At 35.5% G+C, this 18390-nt stretch overlaps 1 protein-coding gene across 2 annotated transcripts in view; it reads left to right on the forward strand.

Moving 5' to 3' along the window:
• The window catches only part of FAM149B1 (family with sequence similarity 149 member B1), a 60287-nt gene that overhangs the window by 25972 nt on the left and 15925 nt on the right, over window positions 1-18390 (forward strand). For both annotated transcript variants that reach the window (XM_039872101.1, XM_039872102.1), the window contains exons 6-7: window positions 3314-3478; window positions 6714-6901. In XM_039872101.1, coding sequence (XP_039728035.1) covers window positions 3314-3478; window positions 6714-6901 — 353 coding nt within the window. The remainder of the gene's footprint in view (window positions 1-3313; window positions 3479-6713; window positions 6902-18390) is intronic.

The raw sequence follows: 18390 nt of genomic DNA on the forward strand, positions 1-18390 counted from the left end.
TATACTTAACACTACTGAAGTGTACAGTTTAAAATGGTTTAGATGGTAAACTTAATGTTATATTTTTTACCACAATTTAAAAAATCATTAAAGTGCTATGGTATGGCTGCTGTTTGTCCTAAGCACACCTTCTCATGTCACTCATTGCAAATTATACCTTTTCCTTTGATTTTTTTTTTTTACAACTATCTTAAATGCAAGAGCCAATCAAGCTAACTACAAATCAGATTTTTTTTTTTTTTTAGACATAAAGAGCTTTCTGAAGCTCTCCAAAGCCATGGAGATATTCTCTTTCAGTTGTTCGGGTAGGGCCATCCACACTCATATTCCTTTTCTATTGCACAGTACTACATTATGTTTTCTTCCTTTTGGCATCACGAGATCACATCTTCATGTAAATTTCCTCTATTTCAGTTATTTCTGGGGGTCACTGGGACATAAGGTTGATCTGAAATGGAGTTGAGAGTGGTTAATTGTACTTTTCAGCTCCTAGTCAGGAAGGAGAACTCTTGGCCATTTGTTCCTCCCAACCACCCTGGAGGTCCTTGCAGTGATCACCTCCAGGAAGGCTGCAGAATTCCACCTCCTAACACCTCCACCTGGATGAGCTGGCTCCAAATTAAACTCTTTGTTTAAATAAGAAGCTTAGCAAAGTCATTTTATCCTCCATGCATGTGGGAGAAGAAGAAAGTGCCAATGATTTTTTTTCCTCTCACAAGAAAACAGATCTCACCTTAAATATTACTACCAGGGCAATACGTTATTAGGTAAGACCACTGTTATTCTTCTAGTAAAAGAATTACAACATTTTAGAAGTTAAAAGTTGTTTTTCAGACATGGTAATCTCTGGAGTCTAATAATTTTAGATTCCTTTGTTAGAAATAACAGGTTTTATGATATAGAATACTATTTTGTTGTTGTCGAAGCTTTTGGGAAAATGGAACATTTTCCTTCTCATCTAACTTAAATTTTTTTACTACAAGAAAGTCCTATACTTTGTTAGAAAGGCCTTTTTTTCAAAGCAAATAATTCCATTAGCTATTCCTGATTAAAGAAATGACTGGTTGACAATACAAATGGAGTGATGCAATAGCACAGTAACGTGGAATGCTGGGTATACAGTGTTTGACATGGCTTTACAGCTTTTAATTTTGTCATGCTTTGATTAAAAGAAAAACTACTAACACCACTATTTTATAAAAGAAAAGACATATTAACATTAAAAACCATGAAGTGCATAATCTCAAAATAAGGACAGTCCTTTTCCATTAAAGATATTTAGCAGTCCCACTGGGCATCTGTCCTTATTTTGCTCATTTTGGTGTAGATCAGTAAAAATTTTGTCATGGACTGGTATAAGTCTGTTGACTGGAATTTGGAAATCACTATTTTAGAATTTTCGGAGACTTAAAAAACCCTTTCAAATTTAGAGACTTTTATAAACATTAATACCAGCTGGTTTAGATCTGTTGGTACTCTAAACTGTTTCTCTCCTCTTACCGTCCTTCCATCCCCATGCCTCCTGCCATACATAGTCCAGGTTCTCATCAGCTCACCAGCTCTTGCTTCATTTTTTGCAGTAGCCTCCTAACCATATTATCCTCTTCATCATCACCATAGTGATCTTCTAAAGCAAGGATCCTGTTATTCCCCTTCTTAAAAACTTTACTTTTCATCACTATGAAAAGTAATTAGTTTTCATTATTACTAATTAGTCCAAGTTACTACACAAAGTACTTCACAGTCTGGCCTCATCATACCTTTCCAGCCACTTCCTATGAATTCTACACTTTCTTTAATGGCTTACATTACAGAGTTTATTATTTCTTTAAAAATAATAAAAACTTTAAAAGAGGTGTGGAGGAAGGGTATCTAAAGATAGTACAGTGGTGGCATGGTGTTTTCAGAGTCCTAGACTCCTTTCATCTTTTTGTGACACTATGTAAGCTGAGGATGTTTTTCCTGAAGTTTTATTTTATGGTCCAAGATGGCTGATAGAGTTCCAAACACAACATTCACTTTCTAGGTAGCAAAAAGGACAGGCAGAAAGGCAAAAGGGCACCCCTCAAAGCCAAGTCAGTTCTCTTTCAACAGCCTTCCCAGGATCCCATTTACCAATTCTGCTGGTATGTACTGGCTACATCTGGCTGCAAGGTAGTGGGAAATGTAGTCTTTGAGGTGGGTGCATTGCTCTCCTGAATTAAACTGACATGATTTACTAGGAAAGGAGAGAATGGATATTGGGGGGCACCTACCATTCTCTGCAACATATAAACATAATTTTATGATATTACATATTTTATCATCTTTTTATACTTACCATTTTATTGTGTGCGTCTTACATTTTCTCCCACAACATCAATTTAATGAGCTCATAGTATTTCATTACATTAATATACCATTAATTGAACATCCAATCCCCAATCCTGTATTTTGAAACAGTTGGGCTAGTTTTAATTTTTGGCAATTATAAATAATTCTGTGATGATAATTTTTATAGCCAAATCTTGTAGGGCATATCCTTGAAGAAAATCCCTACAAATGAAACCACCGAATTATGGGTATATTTATTTTAAGGCTTCAAATATACATTTCCAAAATGTCTTCCAGTAAGATTTTTCCCACTAGTCTTGCTGAAAAGTGCCAAAGGTTTATTCTTTATTCCCCATTAAATAAAATACTTAAGGTACAAAAAAAGTATAAAGAATAACACAAAGTATATACATTGGTTATATTTGATATTTAGTTAAACTAAGAGCAGTTTTTAAAAATTGTATTGCTCAGATTTGACTGGCTTTCTCCAAAGTAACCTGAAATGAAGAAGTCATCACATATCCATTGATACCTGGGTTGGAAAAGAAATTTAAAGATAAATAAGAGAAGATCCCCTGCCTTTACAGTCCTCCGTTCTACCAGCTGAGCTATCGAAGGAGAGCCAGATCCCCTTCCTTTAAGGAGCATTCGTTTTGAACGATGGAGTTATTAAAATAAGTTATTTAGGTGCCTTTAAGGATGTAATTATGAATGTAAATATTCTTAGATTTAATTTCTTTATTTTATTTTATAGCCATAGCTGTTGCATTTGAAAAGATAGCAAGCAGCATTCAATACTGCATATTACACCTAAGCAGAGTAGGTCTATGGCTAGTATTTATTCTTCCTGTTTGGAGAACCAGCAGGTGTTAAAACTTAAGAGTAGTCCAGGAAGGTGTCACCAGGGCAAGGGACTTTGAACTAAAACTCATGCGACTGAATTGCTGTAAGAACTGTTTATGTTATATATAATGAATATTTGCTTTTTTTTCTCTCCCAGATTTGGTATTAGAGGAAAGAAGTTACATTTTTCAACTTCTTATGTTCCTAAAGCATCTTCCATTGCCAAATCCCCTAGCTTGTGTTCTATGGAAAAAGAAGAGGAAGACTGTGTAATCTCTGAAGGAATAATAGAGGAATATCTGGCATTTGACCAAACAGATATGTGAGTAGTATGTCTTTTAAGCTTTTTACTCTTTGCCTATTTTATGTATTAATATCTATTTTTTCTAAGGTATACTACCAATATTACCTATAATTAGATTTATATTACTTTCCATTACTATTTTCTGTTACTTCTCAGGTATCCAGAGTTCATGTGCTTAGTTGATATAAATTCCTATTGCTTTCACATACCAGACTTCCTTATGTAAATTTCTTCCTGCACGTCATCTGCCTCTTCCTGAGATTAACCATTTTTAAATGAGTTAAATTTTTTCTGCACATAATTTGATTTGCCTTTTGTAAATTATCACCAGGAACTCCTGGAAACACTGAAACTTTTAATAAAAGCAGAAGTGTGAACTTCATTTACATAAATCCTGTTTGAAAAAGGTATATACAGTTTATATAAAAACCTTATACTCAGCACAGACTTTATATTTAATACTTCTTTATATCTATTCTTACTGTATTCTGACAATAATCCTGTGACATAAATATTATTTGCCCCCTTTACAGGATAGGTGAGAATCAGATAGTTAAATGATTTGTCTGAGGTAAAGCTAAAACAAAAACCTCATCTGATTCTAAATCCAGCTCTCTTCACTATTCTGTGCTACCTTTCTGAAACATTAACCTCCTAAACTATTCCTTTAAGCCTTTAAAAGGTCCAGAATTGATTGTCACAGCAGCACATCTGGAAGTGAGTGAGAATTTCATTTTACGATATGAGAGTATAATTAGGTTTAGTTAGTATTGTGTCAAATGATTCCAGACTTCTCTTCTTCCCAACATATTTCCTGCAGAGCCATGCTTACTCACGTGCTCCATATGTACATCCTCGGGTCACCTAAACATAACCCAGATTTCTATACATAACACCCCTAAGCTAGCTCTCTGTTACAAGGGAATCATAATTAGGTTCTTGTAGTTTTTCAGAGACTGCCCCCGTTCCCTTTACTTCATCTGGCCTAGGTCAAATTATTTCTATTTTCTCTTCCTTTTTCCTCGAATAAGTCTTCTTCCTTGGTTTTAGCTTATAAAAATGAAGCTGATTTAACTAATTTAAAATGTGATGTAAACGGCTTATAGGTGTCATCTTAGGGCATCTCTTTCCCTTTTCCTCATAGTAAACCCAAATAAATGTTCAGGTAATACAGGGAAGATTTTTAGAAAAGCAGCATTCATTTTAGAGATACCAATGAGATATTGACTGAAAAATAACAGAGTAGTTGAACCTTTAGAATGTTCCTAATTTAAAATATTGAAGACCCAGAAATAAATCAAAATATATACAATATTTTCAGCAAATGATTTTGGTACAACATGGAAAAACCAGCAAAGAACATGAATAGTTCACATAAAAAGAAAATGAATTTTACATATATGAATTTTATCTGTCAGACTGGCAGAGAACAAAAGATAAAGTAGTTTGATAACTCCTTAAATGGGAAAACAGGCATATTCTTTCACTAGAGAATTATACTACCTCTTTAGAGAAAAGTGGACAATGTCTCTCAAATTGAAATGCATATACCCTTGACTTAATAATTCTATTTATAGGAATTTATCTTACAGATAATACCCGTGTAGCTAAAGAACTACATACAAGGATATTAATTACAGTACTGACAAGAAGAGCAAAAGATTGATCGATAACTAGCTAGTTAGATATACTACAGTACATCCAATAGAAAACATCTATTTTTTAAAAGAAGCAAATTCATATGTATAGATAGGGATCCAGGGCCTAGGTACATTTGTAAATAAAAGAGTAAGGTGCAGTACAGTGTATAATGTACCTATTTCTCTGGACTTATATATAATGTTTACTTCTAGGAATGGGCACTAGGGGACAGAGACATAGGAGACTTATTTTTCACTACATACATACATTTCATTCTGTATAATTTGAATTTTTTCATCATATTAATGTGTTATCTCCTCTAAAAAGAAAAAGAAAAACACAATTACTACTAATCAATCATCCTCCCCACATAATGCCAGGCCAGCTCTTCCTTGGGAAGGGAGCAGCAAAGAGTCTTTTTGGCTGCCCTGCATAAAACTCTTAGCATCCTTCTTTCCTGCCTAGTTTCTTATTTAGTTCTTGAGACCTCTGCTGCCCTAGAGGTAACTGTCATGGTAGAGGCTGGGAGATATTTCTCCCTATTGCAAGCCAATGCCACTATTTATTTTGTCTTAGTTTATAATACATCCATCATATGCAAACACGTCTATTAGCTAGTTTTTCTCCCTCAGAATTCTGGGGCTATTGGCACTCCCTGCCAGAAGAAAGATGGACTTTGCTAACTAGGAGTTTGTGGGCTACAGATACATGGTCTCCCGAGGAGCCTCAGAGTAGCTTCCTGTGCTGTTGGGCACCCCTCCTTTTCCTTTCTAGCCAATCACTAGTAAAAGTTTGGATTAGTAAAAGTATTTTAATAATCTATGTGGAATGTTTCCCTAGTGAACCATTACCTTAAATTATGATGTAGCATAATCAGTTACATCCACTGTAATTGCTTATTACATCCACTGTAATTGCTTATTACATCAGTTACATCATTAAACGTGCCACATTAATATTAACCTAAATATTATTCGGATATAACAAAAAATGTTGCTTCATGCTGGATTGTCATAGCTGTTGCTCAGATGACAATGTTCATCTGAGTAAGGTAGAAAATTACAGCGATTATCTGTCTTCTTTTCCTTGTTCTATTTTTTAGCATATCCTTTGGGAGGGTATTGGGGTGGGGTGAGGTTACAAAGGGAAATGCAGAGTCTCCTCTGTTGAAATCTCCCTTAGTTCACAAGGCCGCTTAATACACGTGCTACATATACTGGGCAGGGAGATTGGGGGTGGAGCACAAATCACACTCCTAAGAAGCACAAAGGACAGTGGTGAACATTCAGTGAAGAATAACCATGAGAAAACAGATTCTCAAATATAGTGGACAATTTGGTGATGGATAGAGGGGAGGAGGTTGAGAGGTTGGGAGAATGGGGTGAAGGGTTAAAGAAGTACAAATTAGTAGTTGATAATTGGTCACGGGGATGGGGAACATGGCATAGGGAATGCAATTAGCATTAATATGATGGCTAAGTAGAGGGCCAGGGGAGAGAGGGAGCAATTGGGGGGATCGTTTTATGAACAATATAGCTGTCTAACCAAAATACTGTATACTTGAAAATAATTAAAAGAATAACTACGAGGTCTTTCCATCTTCCTGTTACAGGGAAGAGGAGTTTCATGGAAAGAAATCAGGAGCAACTACAGAGAAACAGAAATTAGGGTACCCTCCCATTGCTCCATTTTACTGCATGAAAGAGGATGTCCTTGCTTATGTGTTTGATGATGTGTGGAGCAAGGTCCTCAGCTGTATGGAGCATCTGACACGTAGTCACTGGGAAGGATTTGCTTCTGGTAAGGATCTTTGTGAAAACAATGTAAAAAAATAATTTAGGATTTCCAAACCCTACCCAGTCTATTAGATTACATGCTTCATTAGTACAAAAGACTCATATTTATATTTCCCACAGAAACTAAGAGATATTTAGAAAATATTTGAGATTGAGTGAATGAGTAACAAGACCTAGTCTATAATGACTAGACAGAGATTGTGCTGCTTCTTTGAATACAATTTTTTGTGAGAAAAAAGCCTGTGCAAGTGGCAAATATAGTTTTAAATGTTTATTGAATAATTGATAAACAATAAACCATACATAAAGTATATAGTTTGATAAGGTGACCTATGTATATGCCCATGAAACAACCAATACAATGAACATATCCATCACCCCCAAAATGACCTTTGTAATTCCTCCCTCTTACCCCTGCCTGACCCACCATCCCCAAGCGACAACTAATCTGCTTTCTGTCACTATAGATTATTTTTTTATTTTGTAGTATTTCATACAAATGGAACATATGGTATTTATTCTTTTTATCAGCTTCTTTCACTCAGCATGATCATTTTGAGATTTATCCATGTTCTTGTGTATATCAATAATTGATTCCTTTTGATTGCTGAGTAGTATTCCATTGTTCCATAATTTATCCATTTATCTGTTGATGGACATTTGGATTGTTTTCAGTTTTGAACTATTACATGTAAAGATGTTATGAACACTAGTGTACAAGAATTTTTTGGACATACATTTCCTTTTCTCCTGGGTAAATTTCTAGGAGAAGAATGTCTGGATTATATGGTTGAATATATATTTAACTTTTAAAGAATTGTTTGTATTAGTTTTCTATGTGCTACAAAAATTATCACAAACTCAGCAACTTCAAACAACACACATTTCTTATTTCAAAGATCTGTGGGTCAGAAGTCCAGGAACTGCTTAGCTAGTCAAAAGGCTGCAGTCAAGGTGTTGGTTAGGGCTGGGTTCTCATGTAGAAGCTCAACTAGGAAAGGATCCACTTCCCTTTCTGTGTTCCTGGAAGCATCCAGTTTTTTGTAGCTGTAATAGTCGTGTCAGCTTTCTTTTTCAAAACCAGCAAGAAAAACTGAGTCTGCTAGCAAGACAGAAGCTTATATAACATAACATAATCATGGCAGTGACATCCAATCAATTTTACCATCACCTCTTGGTCTGAAAATATTCACAGGTCCTGCCCACAAAGGGGGGGATTACACAAAGGTGTGAAGGTAAGAATCACAGGAGAGCCACCTTAGCTTGTCCACTACAGTCCTCCCCTGAACCCCAATCATTCTTGTACTCCCACATGCAAAATACATTCAACTCCCAAGGTTTCCAGGAGACTATCCTATTATCGCCATTGCCTCAGAAGTCCACAATCTTATCTAAATCAGGTCCTTGTATGAATGAAGTTATTGGATGTAATACAGTAAGTACAGTTACTGGGGCACAATTCTTTTCCATCTATAAACTTGTGAAACTAAAGGTTATATACACAGGTATATAAACATCTAATCCAGCCATTCCACTCCTAGAGACAAATTATGTGACCCCACACCCAACATACAACAGTGGGCCAGGGAAAAGATAACAGTCATAGACATTCCAGTTAAAAAGATGGGAGAGGGGGATGGAAGGTAAAAAGGGTCCATGTCAATTCTGAAATCCTGCCAGGAAAATACTGGGAATTCCTTCATTAAGTTTCCAGGCCTGGAAATAATCCTCTCAGCTATCTGCTCCACCCTCTGGTTTCACCCTTTGAGTCAGCCTTCCTTTTTCACAAAAGTTAGAACATGTTTGCAGCTAAGTGGTTTTATCAGGCTGCTTCCTGCCAGTATAATTTAGGGAAGGGGAGTCTGATAGCCTTTTTTCATGTAAATCTTTTGCCATCTAGAGAGACTGAAAATTTCCAAAATCATCAAATTCTGGTTTCTTTATGTTTAATAGTTTTCCTTAAATTTATCTTTCTCATCTCATGTTTTATCATAAGCAGCAAGAAAAAAATCAGGCCTCATCTTCAACACTTGATTGGAAATCTCCTTAGCTATATCACCAGGATCATCACTAGAAAGTTCTAGTGATGACCACAGGAGACCATTTCACTAACCTTTCTGCTGCCAAATAACAAGCGTCTCCCTTCTTCTACTTTCTAATAAAAGGTTCCTCATTTCCTTCTGAGCCTTCCCCTACACAGTCCTCCAAATCTAGATTTCTACTAAGTCTGTTCAAGGCAATTTATGCTTTCTTTATCTTGCTTCTCAAAATTCTTCCAGCCTCTATCAATGAACAATTGAAAATGAAATTAAGAAAATAATTCACTTATAACATCAAAAAGAAAATACTTAGGAATAAACTTAATCAAGGAAGTGCAAGACTTGAACACTGAAAACTACAAAACATTATTAAAAGAAATTAGAGAAGACCTAAAAGAATGGAGACATCTGTGTTGTAGATTGAAAGACTTAATATTGTTAAGATGGCAATATTCCCCAAACAGATCTACACGTTTAGTGCAATCCTTATGAAAATTCCAACTGCCTTTTTTGCAGAAATGGACAAGCTGATCATGAAATTCATATGGAAATGCAATGTACCCTGACTATCCAAAACAATTTGAAAAAGAACAGAGTTGGAGGATTCATACTTCCTGATTTTAAAACTTAATACAGTGCTACAGTAAACAAAACAGTGTGGTGCTAGCATAGGACAAACATGTAGATCAATGTAATACAATCAAAAGTCCAGAAATAAATCCACACATCTATTACCAATTGATTTTCAACAAAGGTGCCAAGACCATTCAATAAATGGTGCAGGAATAACTAGATAGTAACATGCAAAAGAATGAAGTTGGAACCTTACTTGACACCATCTACAAAATAGCAACTCAAAATAGAAAAAAGACACACATTTAAGAACTAAAACTATAAAACTCTTAAAAAATTGGAATATATCTTCATTAGCTTGTGTCTTGATGTAATTTTCTTCATGTTACTTCTACTTGGAGTTTGTGAAGCTATTTGGGTCTGAGGGTTTATTGTTTTGTTTGACAGTGGACTCAGATATGACACCAAATCTACTAACTACAAAAGAAAAAATAGATAAAGTGGACTTTATCAAAATAACAAACTTTGGAAGGTAGCTTGGAGAAACATGGCAGAGTGAGAGATGTCCCCTTGAAACAACAATAAGCTGAACATCTAAAACTCAACAAATCTGAGCATGGGATCTGCACATAAGAGCTACCACAGGTCAGAACCCCGGGTGTCGGGCAGTGGACTGGGAGAAATAAAGACATTGCCTCTCAGAGCCGCTGGAGTTCCCTGTAGGAGGAGGGAGAGGGGAGAAGGTGCAGCGACTTCCCTGAGCAACCCTGCCTGGGAGAGTTGTGAGCTCCACACGGCGGACAGGAGGGCCCAGTCATCAGGGCAGAAAGCAGAGAAGCCAGACGATAGAGAAACAACATTTGATTTTTACTAGCCGCGGTTGTAAAACCGAGGCTGAGCTGCAGCCCCCATCCCTCAACTCAGAGGGCCCATCTCCCCATAACCTCCGAGACCGAACACTGACAGGGACTGAGGCTGAGGGTAACAAGCATGATTAAATATCTACGAGAAAATAAAAAGGCATTAATAAGGCTTTATATAAAGCAGGGATCCAAGAGGCTTAGACGCTACCTACTGGAAACCAAAAGAAAAGCTCCTACTTTGCAAAAGGCTAATGAGAGGCCGTTATATAATAAATCTTTCTGGAAAAAAAAGCAGAATATACTTCCATTAATGCCCAGGCAGAGAAATAAATAGTCCATTAAACACCATGAACAACCAAGGTGACAAGGCATGTCAAAAAGAAAGAGAAAAATCTCCAGAAAATAAGCTTACAGACATAGAAATATGCGACTTAAATGACAGAGAATTCAGGATGATACTTCTTAAAAAACTCAGTGAAATCCAAAATGAGTCATATCAAGAATTTCAGGAATTGAAAAAACAACTAGATGAGCAGAATGAGTTCTTTAGCAAGGAGATTGAACCTTCAAAAAGAACAGAAAAGAACTTCTGGAGATTAAAAAAAAAAAAAACACTGCAAGAGTTGAAAAATGAAATAGGAAGCTTGGGAAATAGAGTGGGTCAAATGGAGAAATGGACCAGTGATATCGAAGACACATCTAGAAATAAATCAGAAGGAAGAAGAGAGAAACCAAAGAATGAAAAATAATGAAAGAAATACAAGAACTAGCTGATACCATCAGGAGAGGAAATATAAAAATAATGAGAGTTCTCAAAAGAGAGAAAAAGGAGCAGAGATTAGAAAGCATTTTCAGACAAATAATTGACAAGAATTTCCCAAATCTAAGGAATGAGCTGGAGCTTCGAATACGAGAAGTCAATAGAATACCCAATTGGGCCTTCACCAAGGCACATTGTATTAAAATTATCAAAAATCAATGACAAAGAGAGATCTCAGGGCAGCCAGGGAAAAGAAGATGGTAACCTGTAAAGGAAAACCCATTAGATTATCGTCGGACTTCTCAGCACAAACCTTATAAACCTTATAAGAAAGGAGTGGAATCAAATATTCAAACTGTTAAGTGAAAAGAACTACCAGCCATGAGTAATTTATCAAGCTAAGCTCTCCTTTAGATATGAAGGTAAACTAAAGACCTTTACAGACATAAAAATTGAGAGAATTCTCCACTACGAGGCCTGCACTACAGGAAATACTGAAAGGGGTCAGCTCACTTAAAACAAAATGACAAAAAAAAAACAAAACATAATTAGGAGTAAGGTGACTATCAAGCAAATAGAAGCAAAGGATGCAACCCATACTAAGAACAGGGCATTATAAGCTTAAACAATAAGAAGAGATTTGCTATAGCAAGATAGTAATGAACATTTAGCACACATAAGGACAAACTGAGACAACAATGACTGAAAAGGGGAGGATTCAAAGATCCAAATTCACAAAGGGGAATGGAGATAAGGCACACATAGAAGAAAATGCATGACTGTATATATATAACTGTCCTTTATATATTCGTAATTGTAACCACACACCAAAGATTCAGAACCGAAGTATATAACATAAAAGAAGAAGGACCAAAAGGAAAACCCACAAAAGCCAACCAAAATAAAGAAAACAGAAACACAAGGACAAGGAAACTATGGAAACATCAAGCTACCAGAAAGCAAAAGATAAAATGGCTATAAGAAGACCTCATATTTCAATAATCACCCTAAATGTAAATAGACTGAACTCACCAATTAAAAAGCACACAGTTGCAGAGTGGAAAACAAAAACAAAAACAAAAATGACTATATGCTACCTCCAGGAGACACAGCTTAGTTCCAAAGACAAATATAGCCTCAAAGTGAAAGGGCAAAAAATGATATTTCAAGCACATAGCATTCAGAGAAAAGCCAGAGTAGCGGTACTAATATCAGACAAACTAGACTTCAAAATAAAAAAGATAAAGAAAGATACTGAGGGACACTTGATAATGATAAAGGGAATCATGCACCAAGAAGACACAACACTTATTAATATCTATGCTCCCAATCAGGGAGCCCTGAAATATGTAAAGCAATTACTAATAGAACTAAAAGGAGAAACAGACCAAAATACTTTCATACTAGGAGATCTAAATACCCCACTGTTGGATATGGACAGATCGTCCAAACAGAAAATCAATAAATAACATCCTTAAATGACACATTAGATCAGCTGGACATAACTGACATTTACAGAGCCTTCCATCCCAAAAGAGCTGCTTATACATTCTTCTCTAGTGCGCATGGAACATTCTCAAGAATCGACCACATACGGGGACACAGAGATAGCCTCAACAAATATAAGAGGGTTGAAATCATACCAACCATCTTCTCTGATCATAATGCTTTGAAACTAGAGATCAACTGCAAAAAGAAAGCAGGAAGAACCACAAAAACATGGAGATTAAACAACATGCTACTGAAGAATAACTGGATCAAAGAAGAAATAAAAAGAGAGATCGAGAGATACATAGAAACGAATGACAATGATAGTAAACATATCCAAACTTTTGGGACATGACAAAAGCAGTCATGTGAGGAAAGTTCATATCATTACAGGCCTGCCTCCAAAAACAAGAACGAGCCCAAATAAACAACCTAATGCTTCATCTTAAAAAACTAGAAAAGGAAGAACAAATGAAGCCTAAAGTCAGCCGAAGGAAAGAAATAATCAAAATTAGAGCAGAAATAAATGAAATTGAAAACAAACGAACAAACAAAAACAATAGAAAAAATAAATGCAACAAAGTGCTTGTTCTTTGAAAAAGGTTAATAAAATTGACAAACCCCTAGCTAGACTCACTAAAGAAAAAAGAGAAAGGACACAAATAAACAAAATCAGGGATGAAAGAGGGAAATTATGACTGATTTCACAGAAATACAAAGGATCATACAAGAATACTATGAAAAAGTATTATATATAACACTTTTATATATATTATACTAAATATAATAACCTAGAAGAAATGGACCAGTATTTAGAAACATACAAACTTCCTAGACTGAATATTGAAGAAGAACTGGAAAATCTAAATAGGCCAATCAGCAGTATGGAAATTGAAACAATCATCAAAAACCTACTAAAAAGTCAAAGTCCAGTACCAGATGGCTTCACCAGTGAATTCTACCAAACATTCAAAGAAGATTTAATACCTTCTGCTCAAACTCTTCCAAAAAATCAAAGAGGAAGCAGTACTTCCCAACTCATTTCATGAGGCCAATATTACCCTGATACCAAAACCTGGTAGAGATAACACAAAAAAAGAAAACTACAGACCAATATCTCTCATGAACACAGATGGAAAAATCCTAAATAAGAAACTAGTGAACTAAGTACAGCAACATATTAAAAAGATTATACACCACGATCAAGTGGGCTTCATCCCAGGGGCACAGAGATGGTTCAACTTGTGCAAATTTATTAATGCGATACACCACATAAATTAAAAAACAAGATCATATGATCATATCAATAGATGCAGAAAAGCCTTCGACAAGATACAGTATCCATTTATGATCAAAACACTTAACAAAACTGGTATAGAAGGAAAGTACATTAACATAATAAAGACCATCTATGACAAGCCCTCAGCCAACATTATACTTAATGGTGAAAAACTAAAAACCTTCCCTCTAAGATCAGGAACAAAGCAAGGCTGTCCACTATTACCATTGTTATTCAATATAACATTGGTAATATTGGAGGTCCTAGCAAGTGCAATCAGAAAAGAGAAAATTATAAAAGACATTCAAATAGGAAATGAAGAAGTCAAACTGTCACTATTTGCAGATGACATGATTCTCTATATAGAAAACCCTAAAGACTCCACAAGAACACTACTAGAAACAGTACGCAAATACAGTAAAGTTTCCGGTTACAAAATCAACATTCAAAAATCCATAGTGTTCCTATACTCTAACAACAAAATGTCAGAAAAAGTAGTGGAAAAAATAATTCCTTTTGCAATTGCAACAAAAAGAATACAATACCTAGGAATAAATCTAATGAAACATGTGAAAGACCTATATAATGAAAAGTGTAAGCCCCTATTAAAAGAAATCGAAGAAGATACAAAGAAATGGAAAGATATTCCATGTTCTTTGAATGGAAGAATCAACATAGTTAAAGTGACCTTATTACCTAAAGCATTATACAGATTTAATGCAATCTCCTTCAGAATCTCATCGGCATTTTTTAAAGAAATAGAACAAAAAACCATCAGATTTGTATGGTAGCACAAAACACCCCGAATTGCCAAAGCCATCCTGAGAAAAAAGAATGAGGCTGGAGGCATCACTCTGCCCAACTTCAAATTATACTACAAAGCAATAATAATCAAAACGGCACGGTATTGTCAGTAAAACAGACACATGGACCAGTGGAACAGAATCGAGAGTCTAGAAGTAAATCCATATTTATATGGGCAAATAATTTTCAACAAAAAAGCCAAAACATACAATGGAGAAAGGAAAGCCTCTTCAGTAGATAGTGCTGGGAAAACTGGAAAGCCACTTGCAAAAGAATGAAACTAGACTGTTGTCTATCACCACGCACCAAAATTAACTCAAAATGGATTAAGGACCTGAATATAAGACTTGAAACAATAAAATGCATAGAAGAAAACATAGGAACAAAACTCAAGGACTTTGGACTTAAAGATGATTTTATGAATTTGACCTCAGAGGCAAGGGAATTAAAAGCTAAAATAAATGAATGGGACCACATCAAACTAAAAAGCTCTGCTGAGCAAAAGAAATCGTTGACAAGGTAAAGAGACAACCATCCGAATGGGAAAATATATTTTCAAGCAACACCTCCGATAAAGGTCTAATATCCAAAATATACAAAGAACTCATACAACTCAATAACAACAAAAAACAAACGATCCAATCAAAAAATGGGCAGAGGACCTGAACAGATAGTTCTCCCTAAAGGACATACAAATGGCCAACAGATATATGAAAAAATGCTCAACATCGCTAGCTATTAGGGAAATGCAAATCAAAACCACAATGAGATACCATCTCACACCTGTTAGGATAGCTATAATCAACAGGACAAGTAATAACAAAGGTTGGAGAAGATGCAGAGAAAAAAGAACCCTCATACACTGCTGGTGGGACTACAAATTGGTACAGCCACTAAGGAAAATAGTATGGAGGTTCCTCAAAAACTAAGAATTGACCTATCATATGATCCAGCAATCCCTCTACCCCAAAGATTTGAAAACCCATATCCAAAATGATATTTGCACACCATGTTCATAGCACCATTATTCACAGTGGCCGGGACATGGAAGCAACCAAAGTGTCCTACAATAGATGATTGGCTAAGGAAGCTGTGATACATATATACAATGGAATATTACTTGGCCATAAAAAGAGATGAAATACTGCCATTTGCGACAACATGGATGGACCTCGAGATAATCATGCTAAGCGAAATAAGGCAGATAGAGAAAGTTGAAAATCGCATGATATCACATATGTGGGATATAAACCTAAAAGCAACAAAGGAACAGGACAAACAGAGACTCATGTACATGGACGATAGACTAGTAGTTACCGGAGGGTAGGGTGTGGGGGTAGGGGGAAGGTAGATGAGGTAAAGGGGGTGAAATATGTGGTGACAAAAAAAAAAAAGTCTAACTATGGGAGGTGAACACACAGTGTAAATATATATATGCCTACTGTTAAAGTGTACATCTGAAACTTATTGGATTTTGTTAACCAGTGTCACCATACAAAATAAATAAATAAATGAAGTCATGAGAAGGAATGAGGAAAAATAATAATAATCTTTGTGTATCAAGGACATTATCATAAAGTAAAAAAAAGCACCTACAGAATTGAAGAAAATATGTGCAAATCATATACCACATAAGAATTTAGTATCCACAATACATAAAGAAATACAACTCAACAAAAGGACAAACAACTCAGTTAAAAAATGGGCAAATAACTTGAATAGATGTTTCTCCAAAGATATACAAATGACTAATAAGTAAATGAAAATATCATTTATAACAACATCATTATTCGTTAGAGAAATGCAAATCAAAACCTAAACCACAGTGAGATACCACTTCATACCTGCTAAGATGGCAGTGTGTGTGTGTGTGTGTGTGTGTGTGTGTGTGTGTGTGTGTGTGTGTGTGTGTGTGTGTTTTAAGGACAGTAAGGATGTGGAGATATGGAACCTTCATACATTGCTAGTGGGAATATAAAGTAGTACAGGTATTGCTGTACTGGAAAGTTTGGCAGTTCCTCAAAAGGTTAAATATAAAATTACCATATGACCCAGCAATTCCACTCAAAGGTATATAACCAAAAGAACTGAAGACATATATCCACAAAAAAGACTGTGCATGAATGTTTATAGCAGCATTATTCTTAATAATCAGAAAGTGGAACCAACCCAAATATCCACCAACTGATGAATGGATAAAGAAAATTTGGTATATCCATGTGTCCCCCTCAAAACTCATATGTTGAAGCCTTTAACCTTCAATGTGAGTGTGTTTGGAGATAGGGCCTTTAGGGTGGTAATTAAGGTAAAATGAGGTCATAAGGATGGGGCCCTAATCCTATAGGGTTGGTATCCTCATACGAAGAGGAAAAGACATTAGAGCTCTCTTTCTCTGTGGATACACAGAAAAGAGATCACGCAAGGACACAGTGAAAAGGCAGCTGCCTGCAAGCCAGGAAGAGAGGTCTCGCCACAAATCAACCCTGAAAGCACCTTGATCTTAGACTCCTAGGCTACATAACTGTGAGAAAATGAATTTCTGTTAAGCTGTCCAGTCTGTGGTATTTTGTTATGGCAGCCTGAGTAACTAATAGACCATGTAATGGAATATTATTCATCCATAAAAAGAGTTAAGTAATGATTCATGCTATGACATGAATGAACCTTGAAAATATTATGCTAAGAGAAAGTAGCCAGACACAAAGGGCCGTGTATTATATGATCTTATGATTCCATTAAGATGAAATGTCCAGAACAGGAAGATCTATAGAGACAGAAAGTAGTTTAGTGGTTGCCAGGGGATGGAGGAAGAGGGGAATTGGGAACTATGGGATTTTTTGGAATGAGGGAAATTTTCTGAATTAAATAGTGGTGGTTGTTGCACAACATTGTGAATATAATTTTTAAAAACCACTTAATTGTATATTATGAAATGGTTTAAAGTGGCAAATTTTATGTTATGTAGATTTTTTCTCATTAAATTTTTTTTTTAATTCTTCCAATCTGAAAGACGTCTTCTAACATTTATTATATGTGAGTTTGTTGATGATGAATTCTTTCTTTTGTAGATATGAAAATGTCTTTATTTTGCTTTTTTTTTCAAGACAATTTTTCAGGGTACAGAATTCTAGGTGGACAGTTTTTCTCTCAGTACTTGAAAGATGTTGTCCACTTGCATTGTGACATGATATCTGATGTCATCCTTTTCTTTGTTCCTGTGTACATGTCTTTTTTTTCTTTGGTGGCTTTTAAGATTTTCTCTTTATTACTGCTTTTGAGCAATCTGATTATGATGTGCCTCAATATGATTTTCTTCATGTTACTTCTGCTTGGAGTTTGTTGAACTATTTAGATCTATGCATTTATGTTTTGTTTGGAAAGTTTTCAGCCATTATTTCTTCAGATATTTTGTCCCCCCACATCCCTCAGGACTCTAGTTACTCATATTTAATCCATTTGATCACTGATCCCTCAGATACATTTCCCCTTACGTATATTTCATTTTGGATAGTTTCTATTATTGTGCCTTCAAGTTTTCTTCTGCAATGTTGAATCTACTGTTAAGCTCGTCCAGTGTATTTTTCTACTCAGACATTGTTTTCTATGAAATATGAGTGATGTTAATATCTCCCATGTTGCTAATTTTTTGAAAAATGTGGAATAATTCAACATCTGGGTTGGTTTCAA

The sequence above is a fragment of the Pteropus medius genome, unplaced genomic scaffold (genome assembly GCF_902729225.1).
Source record: "Pteropus medius unplaced genomic scaffold, Ma_sr-lr_union100, whole genome shotgun sequence".
Taxonomy (NCBI): domain Eukaryota; kingdom Metazoa; phylum Chordata; class Mammalia; order Chiroptera; family Pteropodidae; genus Pteropus; species Pteropus medius.